A 15,904-nucleotide genomic window follows, 5' to 3' on the forward strand; every position below is an offset into this window, starting at 1 on the left:
AGGAACAGGCCCCCGCCCTTGCGATCTTTGTGCAGGGTTCTTTGTGGGTGTGGTCGGCGACTAGCCGGGGTCGTCCTCCCGATGGGGGACTAGCACTAGCCGTCTTCCACATGGTCCCTCGGGTCCCTGCTGCTCCTAATCTCTTCGTACATCCTCCTGCTGATCTCCGCAAAGTCCTGCTCCCTCCCTCGTCTCGCCCTGCGCGTCTGCTCCGCCTCACCGTCTTCTGCCCTGCGTCGTCTGGCGACGGGTCCTCCATAGTCGGTCGAGGTCGCCGCCCTCCTCGTGCCTCTTCCCAACGTTCCCTCGGCGGCCGATGCCGTCTGCTCCGGCTCCCCAGTCCCCGGGTCTGCCCTGCTCTCGTCTGCGCTAGTTTCTGCTTCGTCCTCACCGGCGTCTCTCCTCTTCCCTCTCCCCTTCTTGTATGCTTTGCACATCGCGTCGATTCCTTTTCGCGTGAGCACCAGCCTGAAGCCCGCCCAGCATCTGAACCGCTCCCTAAGTCGAAGGAGCATCATCAGTCTCACCCACTTCGCTCTCTGCCCACCGTCTCCGCTCCCTCCCGCTTGAGCCGCCGTCGCGGCCCTCGTTCGTCCCTCTGGCTGTTGGCCCGTCCCTGCGTTGCCTCCATTATCCCGACATCGTTTTTGAGGAGAGATAGCCCAAAAATATACCCACGGATAGAGCACACAGTGCCGGAGATCGCTCCGCGCCATCGCCATCGGCGCCACCGCCTCCCAGGCCCCCAGCGCTACCGGCGGCAATGGCGGAAAGCCTGCATTGCAGTCAGCTCCCGGGATATCGACGCCGATGCCGCCACTGATCATTCAGTCACACGACGCAAGGCCGAAATCCTCAACGGAACCCGTGAGGGTGATCCTGTAAACGCATTTCGAAGGCTCGACGACGTTGATTTGGAGATCCCCAATACTTTCCTCACGGAAATCGAGGGTAAGTGTAGTGTCTTGTCTTGTGGTTCTGTGTGTCGCTCCTGTGTGACCGTCATCGCCCGTCCTGCGTCCACCCATACCGCGTTGGTGTCCCAGTCGTTGGTCGGACTGTGTTTCGCCTTCCCATCAATCAATCACCGTGTTACAAAAAATCCTCAACGTGCTTTAAGGCCCTTGCCCTGCGAACGCGCACCCCCGGGGCTAGGGCTCTCTAGCCCGTAACCCGATGCCAATCATCCGGCCCGCTGGGTGCGCTTCTGAGCTCCCCGGCCCTGGATGTGCGGTTGATGACTGCACTCCAAGTGCTCCAAGTGCTGTTACTGTGTTTGTTCTGTTGTTACTGTTTGTCTGTTGTTCAGCAGAGAATGCCCCAAAACCGGGTAAAAGCCGAAAATACCCGGGCATTTCCAGGTATTTTCGGGTATTACCTCCGCACTGCCACTGGTACCACTGGACGCTGGAGATCGTCGTGGGTCACTGTGGTAGCAAGGCCCCTTCCTTATTGTTGTGCTTCAGCTGGCCCCCCTAACGTTAGCTATACTGTTGTTGGGGAGCCCAGCACAAGCACAACTGTTCGTCTTGACTTGACAACTCTGTTGTTCTGTTGACTGTGTTGTTACTGTTAACACTAGCAACACTGTTCAGCTCTTAACGTTTGATAGCTCTACACAGCCTACTCCATATACTGGTCCATCAGTACAGACTTTCTCTCAGACTAGTGACTACGATCTACGTACAGTATCAGTAAAAGTCTCCGAAACGGCTTTATTTAAAGAATCCACTCGCAGCGGGGAGAACATGAAAAATGCAAGGCTCACTGCCCCGGTTCCGCATCAGCGCTTCCGCTCCGGTCACACGTGGTCCTGCGGCGACTTCACCAGCCGACACCGCTCCCCCTCGCAGCAGTCTGACTCGGCTGCGGCGGCGGCGCGGTCCGCCTCCTCCTCCGCCTCCGCCTCCGCGATCGGCCGCCGCGCCACGCCGCGCGACTCGAGGAGCGAACGCACCCGCCCCTCATCCCAACCCTGGCAGCCGTCCAGCTTGACCATGTGCGGGCAGCCGGGCGCGGGGACGCCGAACAGGAGGAAGGTTGGCATCGCGCGCACCTGCAGAGGAGCAGGAGGCCGCCCGTCAGCCCTCGTCGCAGCGTCCACCAGCCTGTCACCAGCGGCGCCTGCAGCGAGGCCGCCAGATCGCGCGCGGCGTCGACGTCCAGCTTGGCAAAGCGGCAGCCGGCGTACTGGTAGCTCATCCGGGCAAAGGCGGGCGCCGCCGTGCGGCAGGGCGGGCACCACGTCGCGTAGCAGTCTATCAGCACCCGCTCGCCTGCGGCGGCGGCGGCGGCGAGGAGGCTCTCCCACTCCTGCGCGCTTCGGACGGTGGTCACCTGCGGAGCCGGTTGACGGTGAGAGGGCGCACCGCCAGCGGCGGTCGTGGGCAGGCAGCAGCCGTGACGCGCCTTGCCGCCGCAATCAGGGAAGGGCCTGCGGCCCATCAGGCAGCGTCCGACAACGCATGCGACGACCTGGACACAGCACCAGGCGGCGACGGCGACAGCGGCCCACCAGAGGAGGGGGTGCATTTGCACGGGATGACGACGAGGAAGAACGCGCCGTGCACGGGGGCTTTGTGACACCCGAGAGAGAAAGAAAAAATTAGCGATTACAAGGGGGGGATGGGAGACCTCGACCGAAGCGAATTTCTTTTTTCGCCTTCATCGACGTGTGTCTATGCGTTGGCTCCGCTCACGGCCGGCAACTCCCGAGCTGTGCGACCCTCCAGCCGCTACTGGCGCCCTCGACGGCGCGTGCGATCCCTCTGCCGAAGCTGCTGGTGCCATGCCTGCGGCGGTGGCCGGACAATTAGCAGAAAAGATGCCTGAGGAGGAGGAGCGGCACCGGCTCGCACTAGCGCACCTCGGTTCCCTCCAGCGGCGCAAGACGACAGCGAGCTCTCGCGACCCCCGCCTCGCGTCCCGCTTGAGCCCTCTCCATACCCGTCTCAGGCGAGTCGCTTCGGACCTCTCGCCGCTGTCCGAGTCGGAGCAACGCTTCCTCTCCGAGGAGACGCTGCTCCGCTACCTGCGCGCGCGAGACGGCGACGAGCAGCGCTCCTCTATTGCGTCAGGGAGCACACTTCCACGACACGTCCACCACACGTCAACAGGGAACGAGCAGCTCGCCTTCATCATGCTCGAGGCGACGCTGGCGTGGCGGCGGCGACACATTGCTCCCGCCTGCGGGGAGGGAGGAGGGCTGCCGCGCTGCGAGGCCTGCGAGGCGAGAGTAGCAGAGATGCCGGGCCGAGATGTGCCGGCGGGCTGGCCATCGGGCTGCATTTGAGCTCTTCACGGCTCCAGACTGCCTGTGGTCAGGCGGACCCACGCTCGCACTGCTTCATGCGCGTGGGGGACGACTCGCGCGCCGCCGGGCGCGCCTCAAACAAGACCGTGCGAGACAACTGCATGCACATGGCCTTCGAGCTCGAGCGACTCTTTGACGGAGGCGCGGCAGCGGGCAGGTATGTCTGGATCATCGACTTTCGCGGGTTTGGGATGAGAGGATCACAGCCTCCTCGGCGCCCGCCGTGCAGGATGCCGGCGACCTAATAAGATGACAATTCGTTGAGTAGACATGAACCCGCGCATGGGCTCGACCGCGCTGCCGATGTTTGCGAACCACTTCCCGGAGCGGCTGGCAGAGATCGTGCTCCTCGACCCGCCGCGACTCTTCCACGCCCTCTACCGCACCCTCGAGCCTCTCATCGACCCGGTGACCAAGCGGAAGATCTGCGTCGTGCGCGGCGAGGCGGCGCGGCAGAGGCACTCGGCGCTGCGGTGGCAGTCCGACCCGCCCATGGCTGCGTGGCTCGAGGCGGTGGCGAGCCAGTGCCGCGGCCAGCCCGGTGCCTTCCCCCCGGCGAGCCTCAGCGACGCGCTGTCCGACAGGAGCACGCGAGAGGTGCTCGCGGCCGTGCGGAAGGCGAGCTCCCAAGGGGGCGGCTGAGTGGCGCATAGGAGGGGAAACCAAGAGACAAAGGCGAAAAAACAACGCAAGGGAGGGATGGGAGGCCACGGCTAGGGTGCCCACAGGACCCAAAAGAAAATAGCTTTCCGGCTCAAAAAGGGACGCACGAGGCAAATCTGATGTTGGATTGTTCCAATAGGAGAGAGGCCTCTTCCGTTGGGGGACCGAGTTCATAGGAAACGAGGGTTTCCCATTGTGACCCGCTCCAGCGCGAGCGTGACACTGCACTTGGCGCCGAGCGCCCGCGGCTCAGACCTTGTGCAGGCCTACCCTCGGTGGGAGCACCGGTCCGGACCGATGGCGCTCGGTGTGGAGCAAGCAAGACCCCCCCCCCCCCCCATCGGCGCGCGCTCGCCATTCCAACGGCCGCCAGGAGCACCAAGAGGACTCCTCATGGCTGCTCCCAAGTGGGCTTCGACCGGCCTCGACTGGGGGGGCGGGTTGTCCCCGCTGCGGACGCGTTCTGCAGCCCCCTGGGCGTGGGTCAGCACCCCAAAACTGCCCCTCGGCGGCATACAGCACTGCCAGCCAGCCTCTTCCTCCTCCTCAAGGGCTGTACTATAGGCCATATTGCGCCGCCTCCTACTGGCAGCCGGGCGGGCGCGCGCCGCGGGCGCCTCGGCGCGCGCACGGCTCGCAAAGTTCGAACGAGTACTGCCGCCCGGCCGCTTCGAGGCTGCCGGGCGGCAGTACTCGCCTCACAAGGCGCGCACCGGCTGCTCTGGCTGCTGCGCCGGCGGCCGCTGCGCTGGCCGCTGCTGCGCCGGCTGGCGGGCGGTACGGCCGCCGGCGGCCGCTGCACCCGCGCCTTCCCTCGCGGGCGCCGTCGCGCCGCGCGCGCCCAACTCTACTGGCACACGGCACGCGTCGTCACACAGCCGCGGAGAATAGGCGGTGCAGCGCGCGAAGCGCGCGCGATCTCGTACTCTTAAGGCCGGATCCGGCCATTCCAAGGGTATACCTTTGAGAATCCCCAGCGTCCCACCCTCCTAGTCACACTCTCAATATCTCGACTCTCCAACACGAAGTGCTGCGATCGGGAGCGGCCCATTTCTTTTTTCCTTTCTTTTTTTGGGTCCTGTGGGCACCCTACCACGGCACGCCGCCACACCACACAGGGATTTTAACGCGGAAGGCAATATAAATTTGTGTAAAATTCTTTTTTGAGAGCGCCTTCGTTGACGTTGTTAATAATAATACAGACGGATGGTCTCGTTTGGATTGCTAAAAATCTCTCTCATGGTCTCTCTCTCACTTGGACTTGCTGTAGCCACATGAGTCATGACACGCACACACCCGCACGCGTCCGCAGCGCCGCACCGCACCGCGCACGCAGCCGATTCTTTTTTGCTACATCCGCCGAACAAAGCCGGCGCGCGCAGGAAGAGCGCATAATACACATATGCACTTCAGCGGCCACTCCTACACCAAGCAGCTCGACGATGACGTCGCGCCGGTCGCGGAGGGCATCCCGGTTGTCGTCGCGCTCTCTCCTGCTGAGGCGGTCCGGCTCCCGGTTGGAGCGCAGGCCGGCCGGCTGGAGCGGGTCTATCTTGGCCTCGGCTGGTGAGGGCAAGCCCGCGCTCACTCCCGCCTCCCAAGCCTCTCACATTCACGCCACTACCTCAGGCGGGACGCGCCTGGCATCGCCTCGCCGGTCGACCTCGACTGCTCCGTGGTCGGGTACGAGGCGGGAGGCTCGCGGGACGAGGGCAGCACCATCTGGTATGGCCGGCTGCGCAACGGCGAGCACCGCGCCATGGCGGGCGCCTCCTCCATCGTGCACACGGGCGACATCCTCACTGGCCAGCGAGGGGCGGGCGGGCTGGTGGACCAGGAGCGGATCTACATCTGGCTCCCGCAGCTGCCCGACCGCATCGCTGCGCTTGCGGTCGCCGCTGACGTGTACACTGCAGGCATCTCCTTCTACTCATTGTCCGAGGCGTATGTCCGGCTCGTCAACGCGGACACTGAGCAGGAGCTTGCCCGGCTCACCCTCACCTCGCGCCACCTCGGGGACGCGGCGGAGGGCCGGGTGATGCTGCTGGCACGGCTGCGCCGCCTCGCGGACGCGGCGTGGTCTCTCGACGCAACGGCGGAGCCGCGACAGAGCACGCTCCGGGAGGAGTCGCACATGCCGCCGGCGCAAGCGGCGGCGGTGCCGCCGGCGGCGGCGGTGGCAGTTGCGGCGGCGGTGGCAGAAGCCACTCCGGTTGCGGTGGCGACAGCGGTGGCGGCGCCGCCGAAGCTGGCAGCGGCGGAGGCGACGGGAGCTGGCGGCTTTGCTGTCCGTGGCGGTGGCGGTGGAGGAGGGGGGGGGGGAGGGTCGTTCTTGTGCCCCGCCCTCGCTGTCGGCACTGCTGCTGGCGTCGCCGCCGCCACCGCAATCTTCACCGCGCCGCAGCTGGACATGGCGCCGAGATGCTGAGAGCGTGCGAGATCACCGAGATCGTGCGAGACTTCCCCAAGACTGCGACCTCTCAGGCGATGCTCGAGCCGTCTCTCTTCTCGTCTGGCGTGGACTACTCGGTGCGAGAGATGAGAGATATGTGCGAGAGATCGCGCCGAGAGCGCGAGAGATCGCGCCGAGAGCGCGAGGCCGCGGAGGGAGCGTACATGGAGGTTGCCGTGCCCCCACCCCCCCCGCCCGCCTTGCCTCCCGCAGGCGTGCGTCCCTGCCGACGACGTTCTCTCGGGCGGCGCCTTTGACCTGCTGCCTGGCGGGACGCTGCCCGACGCATCCCTCGCCGACGCTTCGCTGCCCGACGCTTCGCTGCCCGACGTCGGCGGCGCGGGGGACGCTGTTGGCAGCGGCTTTGACAGCGGCTTTGGCGCGGACGGCCTGGACTCCGCAGGCTTGGAGATGGGCGGCGGTACTTGGGCGGCGGAGTGACATCGGCTTGGAAGCAGCGGTGACACAGCACCGAAATTGACGCTGAATAGGTGACTTTGGTTTGCCAGAGGTCGACGCAGGCGATTGTGATCTCGGCAGCGTGTGCGATGCGCTCTGCCAGTGCTTGGGCAGCGCGATCGCAGATTGCTGAACCCGATGGTCTCTGCTATTGCTCGCGACATCGCTAAAAGTCGGCGACATCTACCGCGCGGCGTGTGTGCGTGCGCGCGCGCGCCGCGAAGGAGACCGAGTACGGCGCTTCGCCGTCGTTCTTCTTCTCCGCGTAGACGAGCGCGTAGTCGCACACCTGTCGTTGGTGGTCAGTGAAGATGGTCTCTGTGCAGCGCTCGGCGGAGCCGACGCGAGAGAAGTGCCGCCTGAACGCCATGCGTTCAGGCGCTGTTTGAACTCAGCTCTGCCCGGCGTCGGTTATTCTTTTTGTGCTGTGAGAGAGGCCGGCTGCAACAATTCTTTTTTGGGGTCGCTCTCCTCGCTTGCCGGCTTGCCCCCGCAAAGCATGAAACTGCTTATCGTCGTCGACGGCGTGCGGCACGAGGTGGTCGCCGCCGGGTCCTACACTGTCGCCGAGCTTCTGCAGAGGATGGGCAGCACGTGCCTAAGCGGGTCAGTTGACGGAGTGCTCTCGCTCGGCCGCCTGGCTTCCTGCTTCTATGCGCGAGCTACGGCGTGACCGCTATCGTTCAATACCTCCCCGATAATACGGCGAGCGCGCTACAGCCCGATGGTGCTTTACAGCCATCGAGGCGCTTGACTCGCCGGCGCAGCACCCCGCACCTCCGCACACCCCTCAATGCCCTGAGCCGGGCCGCTCCCAGCCGTGCTGCTGCGCCACCCGCCAAAAGGCCCGCCGCGCCTCGTCCTTCGAGTATGGCACCTGCGGCCGGCGCGGGTCCAGCCGACCGCCACCCGCAATCATCGCGGCGCGCACCTGCACGAGCACGCTGCGCAGGGTGTACTCGGGGCGCCACCCCGCCGATGTGAGCAGCTCCGTGCAGACCGAGCCGCCGACAGTGACGTGGCCCGTGTGGAAGGCGAAGCGCGGCGCGACCACCCGCACAAAGGGCGGCGCCGCGGGGAAGTTGGGCGGCATCTCGACCTCGAGCGTCACGGTGGCGGGCGCGTCGGTGGCGGCGAGGGGGGCGGTGGCGGCGAGGCTACCGCCGCCCCCCCTGACGGCCGCGGCGTAGGAGGCGAGGTCTGCGCCGAGAGGCGAGTCCCGAGGCATTGCCATCTGGACGGTCCAGGTCATGAGGTCCGACTCATCCACCGCAACGTCGACCACCCCCTCCGCCTCCACCACCGCCGCTTTGGGGGCCGGCGACGGCGCGCTCGCCGCCTCTTGCGCAGCCGCCGTCGGCGCAGAGCTTGACCGGGCGACGTGGTAAAAGAGGTGGCCCTCCATCATCTCGATCTTGGTGGAAAGGCTCAAGCTGTCTGCCAGCAAGCTGTCGCAGGCGAGCCCGAGCGCCTTCATCGCTAAGTTTGCCTTGCGGACAAGGGGCACCTCGCGAACCGTGATGCCGCGGGAGCGCGCGACCTCGACGCAGATCCTCTACAGCCGCGAGTCCAGCGGACCCTGCCCCGCCGTGGGGCCGGTGGTCTCCGGCGCGAGCTGGGTAGCGGCGGTGGTGGCGCTGGCGACGCACGTGCGCCGCGCAGCCTCGACGTCGCGCCGTAGCCTCGCCAGCTCCTTCATGACCGCACGCTGCGCCTCGGGGGTGGGAGGCGGCCTCGGCTGCGACGGCGGTGCGGCTGGCGTCGCCCCGAGCGGGAAGGGTGCGGCGAGGAACGGATTCGTGGCCGGCGGTATCGGCGGAGGCGGTGGAGGCGCCTGAGGCATCGGAGGCATTCCGAGCGAGGCATGCTGCGCCCAACCAGGGCCGCCAGGCACTGGTGCGGGCGCCGGCTGCATCCCAAAGCCCATGCCGCTGGCGATCTGCCGCCGGCGTGGCCCCCGCAGGTCTGAGTCACCGAAGCGGTGGTCGGCCCAGGAGAGGACTCCGAGCGGCAGGCTGCACGCCGTGCCCTTGACGCAGCAGATGCCCTTTGTCGCGAGGGTCCCCAATTCGCGTGGCGAGATCCACACCGTCGACGCTGGCAGGGTGTTCAGGCTGAACTGGCGGAAGCCCGCAAAGTCGGCGATGACCGCGCACCGGAAGAAGCGTCGCGACGCGCTGTGCGTGAAGGTGCAGACGCCGGCGAGCTTGGCCAATGGGATGCCGCACGCGCCGCTGTCTGTGGTCGCCACGAGGGCCTTGACGACGAGCTCGAGCAGGTCGTCGTTGAGAAGCACGGCGTGGATGGCCGGACTGTGCCCCACCATGGGAAGCCGCGTCCTGGGTGATCCCTGGTCTGGCCGGTTTTTTTTCGCGGTATCCGCGGCGGGATATGGCGGGATATCTTATGGCGGGATATGGCGGGATACCGGGAGATACACGCGGATATGATAAGATACGGAGCCCCCATGACCGCCGCGATTGCCAAGGCAAACGCGGACTGCTGCATCTCTTCCGAGTTCACCGAGCCGTCGAGGAGGTCGACTGAGCGGCTCCCTCCCCCCCCCCCCCCGAGCCGAGCGGCCGCAAGTGCGCTCTGCGGCCGGAGCGCGGAGAGGCCGGGCGAGGCGGGCAGGATACGGCAGGATATGGCGGGATATGGCGGGATATGGCGGGATATGGCGGGATATGGTCAGATATGGAGAGATACATCAAGATACCGCAAAAAAACCGGCCAGACTAGGGCTCGGGTTGGTGGCCGGCGATTCCCATGCCGGCTCTCCGCCACGACCCCCGCCGGGAGGGAATCCCTGCTCACAGAAAAGGGCTCCGCGCCCCTGTCTCGCGCACGCCCCTGGCGGGCGCCGCGGACCAGTTCCGCGAGCGCTCGTCAGCGGGTGGTGTGCGGTTCTTGCCGTAGTTCCTCTTCGGTCGCCTAGCCCCGGCGCCGTCTGTCGGACGCCTGCGTGCCACGAGTGCGAGCCGCGCGCGACATGAATTCACATGTGGAAGTCGGAAAGGGTGAAATTTTACTCACGAACCCTGGATTCGACATCATGCGTGTGTGCGTGTGCGCGCGCGTGTGCGCCCAATCACGCCGCCGCCCGCATCCGCCCGTTGAGGTCCGCCGCGCGCTCGACCATCGCCCGCGCGGCGGCGAGGTCGTACGTGGAGGGCGAGGCGTGTTTGGTCGAGTTGTTCCACTTCCGCCCCTCGCCCCAGAAGAGGGAGCGGTGTCGGTTCAGCTCGCACGCGAGATTCTCCACCTCGGTGTCGCGCGGGCAGCCTGCGGCGGCGGGGCGGGCGCCAGCTCAAGGCAGGGGCAAGCAGACGGGTTTGGCGAAAGTCGCGGCTCTCGTGCCGCGCGCCCAGCAGGCGCCGAAGCAGTGCCCGGTCGCCGTCGGCGAGTGACCAGCCGTCCAGGAACCGGTCCGCCGACGCGCCCCAGTCGTGCCCGCGCAGCGCGCGCAGCAGCGACGGCTTGTCCATGCCCAGCGCACTTGCCATCGCCTCCGTGCCCTTACCGCCCTGCGGCATGGGCAGAGGAGACCGCATGGCGCGCTCGCCCGCGCCCTCGGCCCGCTCGACGGCGCGCAGGCCGACGGAGTCGGTGAAGGTCACCTTGGACGCCGCCTTTGAGCCGAGCAGGTCGAGGACCAGCCCGGCGGCGGTGTCTGACAGCTCGCCCGTCCCCGCAGCGAGCCGTCGGAGGTACGAGCCTGGAGCAGGGGCCGTACGGGCGAGTGTATCTAGATGCCAGGTACGAGCCTGGAGCAGGGGCCGTACGGGCGAGTGTATCTAGATGCTCGCACCACCCATCGTTGGGTACGGGCCAGGCGTGAGGCGGTCGGAGCGCATCACCGCGGAGCTCGGGTCAGGGCGCAGCGCTGCCGTTTGTTGCATGTCCTCGAGCAGCGCCGCGACCTGCCCCAGGTCGCCTCGAAGCAGAGCCTCCCGCGCCCGACCGCCGTGCGTCGCCGCTCCCAGCTCTCCGTACAGGATGAGAGAGAGCTGCGCCTCGTTCATGAACGCGTACATGACCGACACGAAGGCGAGGCAGCGCCGCAGCTTCGCGGGGGCGAGGCCCTCCCACGCCTCGGCGAGGAGGCCGCGTGGCCCGAGCGCGTGCTGCAGCTCCACGTCTTCGAGGTCGAGGCCGAGGACCGTGTTGAAGATCTTGAGCTTGTGGAAAGACGCCGGTGGGCCGAGGAGCCCCCACACGGCGCCAGCCACCCGGAGGACGCCCAGCGCCGCGAACACGTCCTCCATGCCCAGCGAGGCGTCTCCTTTCCCGAGCGCTCGCTGCAGCACCTCGAGCTGCGCGGCAGGGATCTGCTGGAGGAGGGTGAGATAGATGTCCTTTGCCGACTCTGCGGCGTGCTTTGCCGCCTTTGCCGGCTTCGGCTTGCCTGCCCTGCCGGCTTGCCGTTTGCGCTTCGGAGGCATGGTCCAGAGGGACGGCCGAGAGAGTGGCGGCTGGCTTGCCGACGCTCGGCCTTTTGCCCGCTCGGCACCTTTGCGAAAACCCCCCTTTCTTTTACGTGTCGAGCCTGTGTGCTGTGAGAGAGAGTTGTTTTGTTTAAATTCTTTTACGTCTTCCCAGGGGTTTGAACGGTCAACCACGCTTTCGGAGATCAAGTTACGATCCAGCAGCCGGCAGTGCTGTCGCCACGCTGTACTGGCCACTCCCGCGCGCACGCTGCTCTCGCGCCTCCTCCCGACCACCACTCTCTCTCTGCGCATGCACGGTTCCACGCGTAGCTTGTGTGTTGTCCGCGTTTTGTCGCGCACGTGAGGCCGTGAGAGAGTGCGCAGGCAAACTGGGAGCGCGCCGTGAAGGAGCGGATACGAAACAAGAACACAACGCACTCCAACGCACTGACAGCTCTTGTAGCCCGGCCCCGACTACACTTATACTTGAAGTATAGTACGTACCTCGACAAGTACCCGGGCCGCATCGTGCCATGTGTTCGCGAACCATCGGTGAACCGAGACCCAGAAATTCGAACCATGCGCTAAAGTTGCGCTAAATTCGCGCTAATGTTGCGCTAAAGTTGCGCTAAAGTTGCGCTAAAGTTGCGCTAAAGTTGCGCTAAAGTTGCGCTAAAGTGCGCTAAAGATGCAGTAGATAAACACTTCACACCGCACTAAATTTAGACCCAGGCGCCCTCCCCCAGGTCTGGCGAGGCGCAGGGCCGACCAGCAAATGTTTAAGTTTCTTCGTGCAAACTAAAAGTGCCCATGAACGCACCCCTTTGCGCCCACCCACAGATGGGCACTCCTGTGTCGAATGCCAGAGACCTGTTGCGCGCCTTGATCTCCGAACCCACGGTCGCGGGCTGGCAATGGCTCGTTGCTCTCCTGCAAGAACAAATCCCTCCGCTTCCGCCTAAGCCACAGCCACCGTTCCCCGGGGCGGCGCGAGGACATTCGCGTCAAGAGCTTGAGCGGCTGGCTGGGCTGCTGCAGCTCAAAGTCGACATCAACACCGTCGGCAATGGCCCAGCCAACGCGCAGACGGTGACGGTCAAGATCAGCCTCCGCGATCTCGCTCCCGAGTTTCCTGAGCGCACTCGCACCATTGAGTGCGTCTTCCATCCGGTCGAGGGGCGAGGCTATAAGTACAAGCGAGCCGAAGCGCTCGCATGTGAGGCTGTCGCGAGCGAGCTTCGGTTGTACACGCCCCCGCGGCAGGCCACGCGCCAAGAGAAGGACTGGATTGACCTGGGAGCGGTCTTTGCCTCGCTGATGCCCGTGCATCTGTTCTCCGACCCCCCCTCCACTTTCCTCAAGGGATCGGTCGCCTCGTTTGATTACGAGGGATGCGGCTACCCGCTGGCGATATGCGCGACGGCCACCAGGCGTTGCAATCGACCGAGCGACCCGCCCTTGGGTGAGGAAGGCGGAAATGTCGGATGTGTTCGAGCAGATCACGTGGGGCGAACCCGAGCAGGCCCGGTTTGGGCGGCAGCTTGATTTGCAAGAGCGGGTGGCTGGGCCTAAAAGCGGCGCTTCCGGCCTGTTCCGCGCCTCTTTTTAAACGCTTTTCATTGGAGAGGGGGGGACGAGGTCTCATCAACTTCGAAACCGCCTTTGAAAGGGGGGAAATGCGTCCGTCCCTGAGAGGGTTGGGAAGGGGGCGGTTTTAATTGCGGTATAAGGGTAGAAGCATCTCTCACTGTACGATTGTGTGCGCGCGGCCCGGACCGGCGGAACCACGGCACGAGGCCGGAGTGCGGAGAGCCGTGTATACGCACGGTGTGAATTACATCTCGAGAATTACATAGGTCAGAGCTGCGGTGCGGGCGCCCCCTCGACCTTCTTGGGCAGCAGCTGGTTCGACAGGTCCTCTCCGTGCCCTAGGCAGCCTAGGCCGCCACCGCCCCAGGTGAAGACGCTGCCGTCGGCGGTGATGGCGAGACAGTGGTACTCTCCAGCCGACACAGCGACGACGCGCTGGCCAGCAAAGGCCTCGATCTTCTTTGGCAGCAACTGGACCTGCTGGTCGCCGTGGCCCAAGAGTCCACCGCCCCAGCTCCAGACGGCTCCGTCGGCGGTGAGGACGAGGCTGCAATTCCCCCCCGCCGAGACAGCGACGACGCGCTGGCCAGCAAAGGCCTCGATCTTCTTGGGCAGCTGCTGGGTCTGCTGGTCGCCGTGGCCCAGCTTGCCCGCGTTTCCACTGCCCCAGCTCCAGATTGCGCCGTCGGCGGTGATGGCGAGGCTGTGGGCTACTCTAGCCGAGACAGCGACGACGCGGTGGCCGGTAAAGGCCTCGATCTTCTTGGGCTGCAGCTGGTTCTGCTGTTCGCCGTGGCCCAACCCGCCGATTACACCACAGCCCCAGCTCCAGAGGGCGCCGTCGGCGGTGATGGCGAGGCTGTGGAACTCTGCGGCCGACACAGCGACCGCGTGCTGGCCAGCAAAGGCCTCCACCTTCTTCGGCAGCAGCTGGTGCTGCTGGTCGCCGTGGCCCAACGCGCCAAAGTTGCCCATGCCCCAGCTCCAGACAGCTCCGTCGGCGGTGACGGCGAGGCTGTGGCTGCTTCCAGCCGACACAGCGACGACGCGCTGGCCCGCCAAGGCCTCGACCTTCTTCGGCTGCAGCTGATGCTGCTCGTCGCCGTGGCCCAACCTGCCATAGCCTCCATAGCCCCAGCTCCAGACAGCGCCGTCGGCGGTGAGGGCGAGGCTATGGCCAACTCCAGCCGACACGCTCACGGCGCGCTGGCCGCCCAGCGTCGAGGGGAGGCGGGTCGGCGTGTTGAGCCGCAGCACGCTCTCGCCGTGGCCGAGGAGCCCTAGAACCTCCACTTCGTCCTCATCTTCCTCGTCGTCCTCGTCGTCCTCCTCGCCCTCCACTCCCTCACTGCCGCACGACGAGAGCCGCCCCTCGCCGTCAATGAAGAGGCTGTGCCGACTGCCTGCAACCGCCCTCGCCGGCGGGTTGGACTCGCGCAGCAACGCTGCGGAGCACAGCCACCGCACGGCGCCGCCCTCGCCCTCTGGCTGCGCCGGCAGCTCGTAGCCGCGCTCTTGCGCCCACAAGCGGATGCCCTCCCTCGCGAGCGAGGCGTGAAAGAGGAGGGAGACGGCCGCGGCGCGAGCGATGTCGGCGGGGTCGCAGCGAGAGACGACGCGCACGAGGAGGTCCGTGGGGAGGTCGAGGAGGCGGGTGGGTGACGGCGTGCTCGGCGAGGGAGCGGCGGTGGCGGCGGTGGCGGCGGTGGCGGCGGGGGCGGCGGGGGCGAGGCGGCGCGAGCGGCGCGTCGGGGCTGACATGACGAGAAGAAAAGGATTTTCGAAGTGGGCTCGCGTACGCGCAGCGAGTGCGCACAGCGCCGTGCCCAGTGTCGTGCGAAGAAAAGAATTCTTCCCACGCATTCGTTCGTGCGCTCGTGCTGCGTGGCGCCATTCTCGCTACAACGCTAAAATAAATAAATAAATAAAAACGGACACCTCTCTACTGTGGGATGGGTAAAAAGGAACAGGCCCCCGCCCTTGCGATCTTTGTGCAGGGTTCTTTGTGGATGTGGTCGGCGACTAGCTAGAAAACTAGCGAGATCCGCTTTCTTTTTTCGTGCGGGGGCCCTAGAGGAATCCTCGGACGACCCCTGACGTTTGCGAGCGGCACTGCGATCACGCTGCTCCTGCTGTCACGGAGGAGGGTTTTTTGGACAGTCCTCCGTGGAGCGTGGTGACTTGGGGCGACTGGAGCCGCGAATGGCGTACCGGAGTGACGAGGCGCATGTAGCGACCCCCGGGGGTCCCGATAATCGAATTGAGGAGGACGGGCGGTCCCATTGTGTGTAACGAACTCTCTGAACGCCACACGAGAGTCGTGTGAGGGCCCGGTGCGGGCCCTGTCGTTCAGTCTCGGGCTGCCGGCAAGCTCCTGACTTCACTCTTCAGTCCGTGAGTGCGACAGAGTGTCGTATTCACCCAGCTTCCCCCCCTTGAGCAAACGTAAGCGTAAGATCCGTCGCGTACGCGGTACGGCGGCTCAGAGGGTTTGGAGGGACTAGGTCCTCGGTTGACCGGTTGTGACATTTGGCGATTCCGCGGCTTAATCGTTAATGGATAATGCATAACGGGCGGCGGCCCCCCGGGCGGCCCCCGCTCCTCCCTCTCTCTTGTCTGACCACAGGAGCATTGGCTCACTCGTTCGCAAGCAAAAAGAAGGGTAAGCGCGCGACGCCGAACCACCCCCCGACCCCTCCCGACTCCGGCCGCTGCCCCCCCCCCACCCCCCTTCGCTTCGCGTGCCGTGTGGGCGGTTCGTCATTCCCTTTGCCCCCTTAGGTGGGCCTCTGCTGCTTCCCTTCCGTTCCTCTCCGTCTGTCCCCCGTGTTGCTCCGCGGCTCCCTGATCCCTTCCATTACGCTGCTACCGTAACAGTCAAAAGCACCACCGGTCTGGTGTCAATTTATTTCATGCTCTGCTCCTTCCCGGTAAAAGAAAATGGGGTCCCCATTTGTCAAAAACCATCCTTGGGGCTTTGTCAAATTTCATTCAATT

At 65.5% G+C, this 15,904-nt stretch overlaps 6 protein-coding genes across 6 annotated transcripts; 3 read left to right on the plus strand and 3 right to left on the minus strand.

Moving 5' to 3' along the window:
- Positions 1-1,708: 1,708 nt before the first annotated feature.
- Positions 1,709-2,545, minus strand: EMIHUDRAFT_471051 (hypothetical protein). The gene is made up of 3 exons (XM_005761252.1): positions 2,410-2,545; positions 2,125-2,337; positions 1,709-2,056 (listed from the first exon to the last, which is right to left on the minus strand). Exons 1-3 carry the CDS (start codon positions 2,530-2,532, stop codon positions 1,802-1,804), a joined length of 591 nt encoding a protein of 196 aa, XP_005761309.1. The 5' UTR covers positions 2,533-2,545; the 3' UTR covers positions 1,709-1,801.
- A 135-nt stretch (positions 2,546-2,680) lies between these two features.
- Positions 2,681-3,558, plus strand: EMIHUDRAFT_248933 (hypothetical protein; the record flags this gene model as incomplete). The annotated part of the gene is made up of 3 exons (XM_005761253.1): positions 2,681-3,235; positions 3,325-3,470; positions 3,543-3,558. The coding sequence occupies 3 exons, from the start codon at positions 2,681-2,683 to the stop codon at positions 3,556-3,558; spliced, it is 717 nt and encodes a 238-aa protein (XP_005761310.1).
- Positions 3,559-3,583: 25 nt separating this feature from the next.
- EMIHUDRAFT_120832 (hypothetical protein) lies at positions 3,584-3,955 on the plus strand (the record flags this gene model as incomplete). Its single annotated transcript, XM_005761254.1, has 1 exon — positions 3,584-3,955. The coding sequence occupies one exon, from the start codon at positions 3,584-3,586 to the stop codon at positions 3,953-3,955; it is 372 nt and encodes a 123-aa protein (XP_005761311.1).
- A 1,423-nt stretch (positions 3,956-5,378) lies between these two features.
- Positions 5,379-7,020, plus strand: EMIHUDRAFT_120833 (hypothetical protein; the record flags this gene model as incomplete). The annotated part of the gene is made up of 5 exons (XM_005761255.1): positions 5,379-5,542; positions 5,606-6,273; positions 6,381-6,505; positions 6,642-6,849; positions 6,920-7,020. 5 exons carry the CDS (start codon positions 5,379-5,381, stop codon positions 7,018-7,020), a joined length of 1,266 nt encoding a protein of 421 aa, XP_005761312.1.
- Positions 7,021-7,677: 657 nt separating this feature from the next.
- On the minus strand, positions 7,678-8,586 carry EMIHUDRAFT_317118 (hypothetical protein; the record flags this gene model as incomplete). The annotated part of the gene is made up of 2 exons (XM_005761256.1): positions 7,678-8,335; positions 8,447-8,586. 2 exons carry the CDS (start codon positions 8,584-8,586, stop codon positions 7,678-7,680), a joined length of 798 nt encoding a protein of 265 aa, XP_005761313.1.
- Positions 8,587-9,882: 1,296 nt separating this feature from the next.
- Positions 9,883-11,388, minus strand: EMIHUDRAFT_425367 (hypothetical protein). The gene is made up of 3 exons (XM_005761257.1): positions 10,699-11,388; positions 10,255-10,605; positions 9,883-10,172 (listed from the first exon to the last, which is right to left on the minus strand). Exons 1-3 carry the CDS (start codon positions 11,330-11,332, stop codon positions 9,979-9,981), a joined length of 1,179 nt encoding a protein of 392 aa, XP_005761314.1. The 5' UTR covers positions 11,333-11,388; the 3' UTR covers positions 9,883-9,978.
- Between the last annotated feature and the right edge of the window lie 4,516 nt (positions 11,389-15,904).

The sequence above is a fragment of the Emiliania huxleyi genome (genome assembly GCF_000372725.1).
Source record: "Emiliania huxleyi CCMP1516 unplaced genomic scaffold EMIHUscaffold_719, whole genome shotgun sequence".
In the NCBI taxonomy this organism is placed as follows: domain Eukaryota; phylum Haptophyta; order Isochrysidales; family Noelaerhabdaceae; genus Emiliania; species Emiliania huxleyi.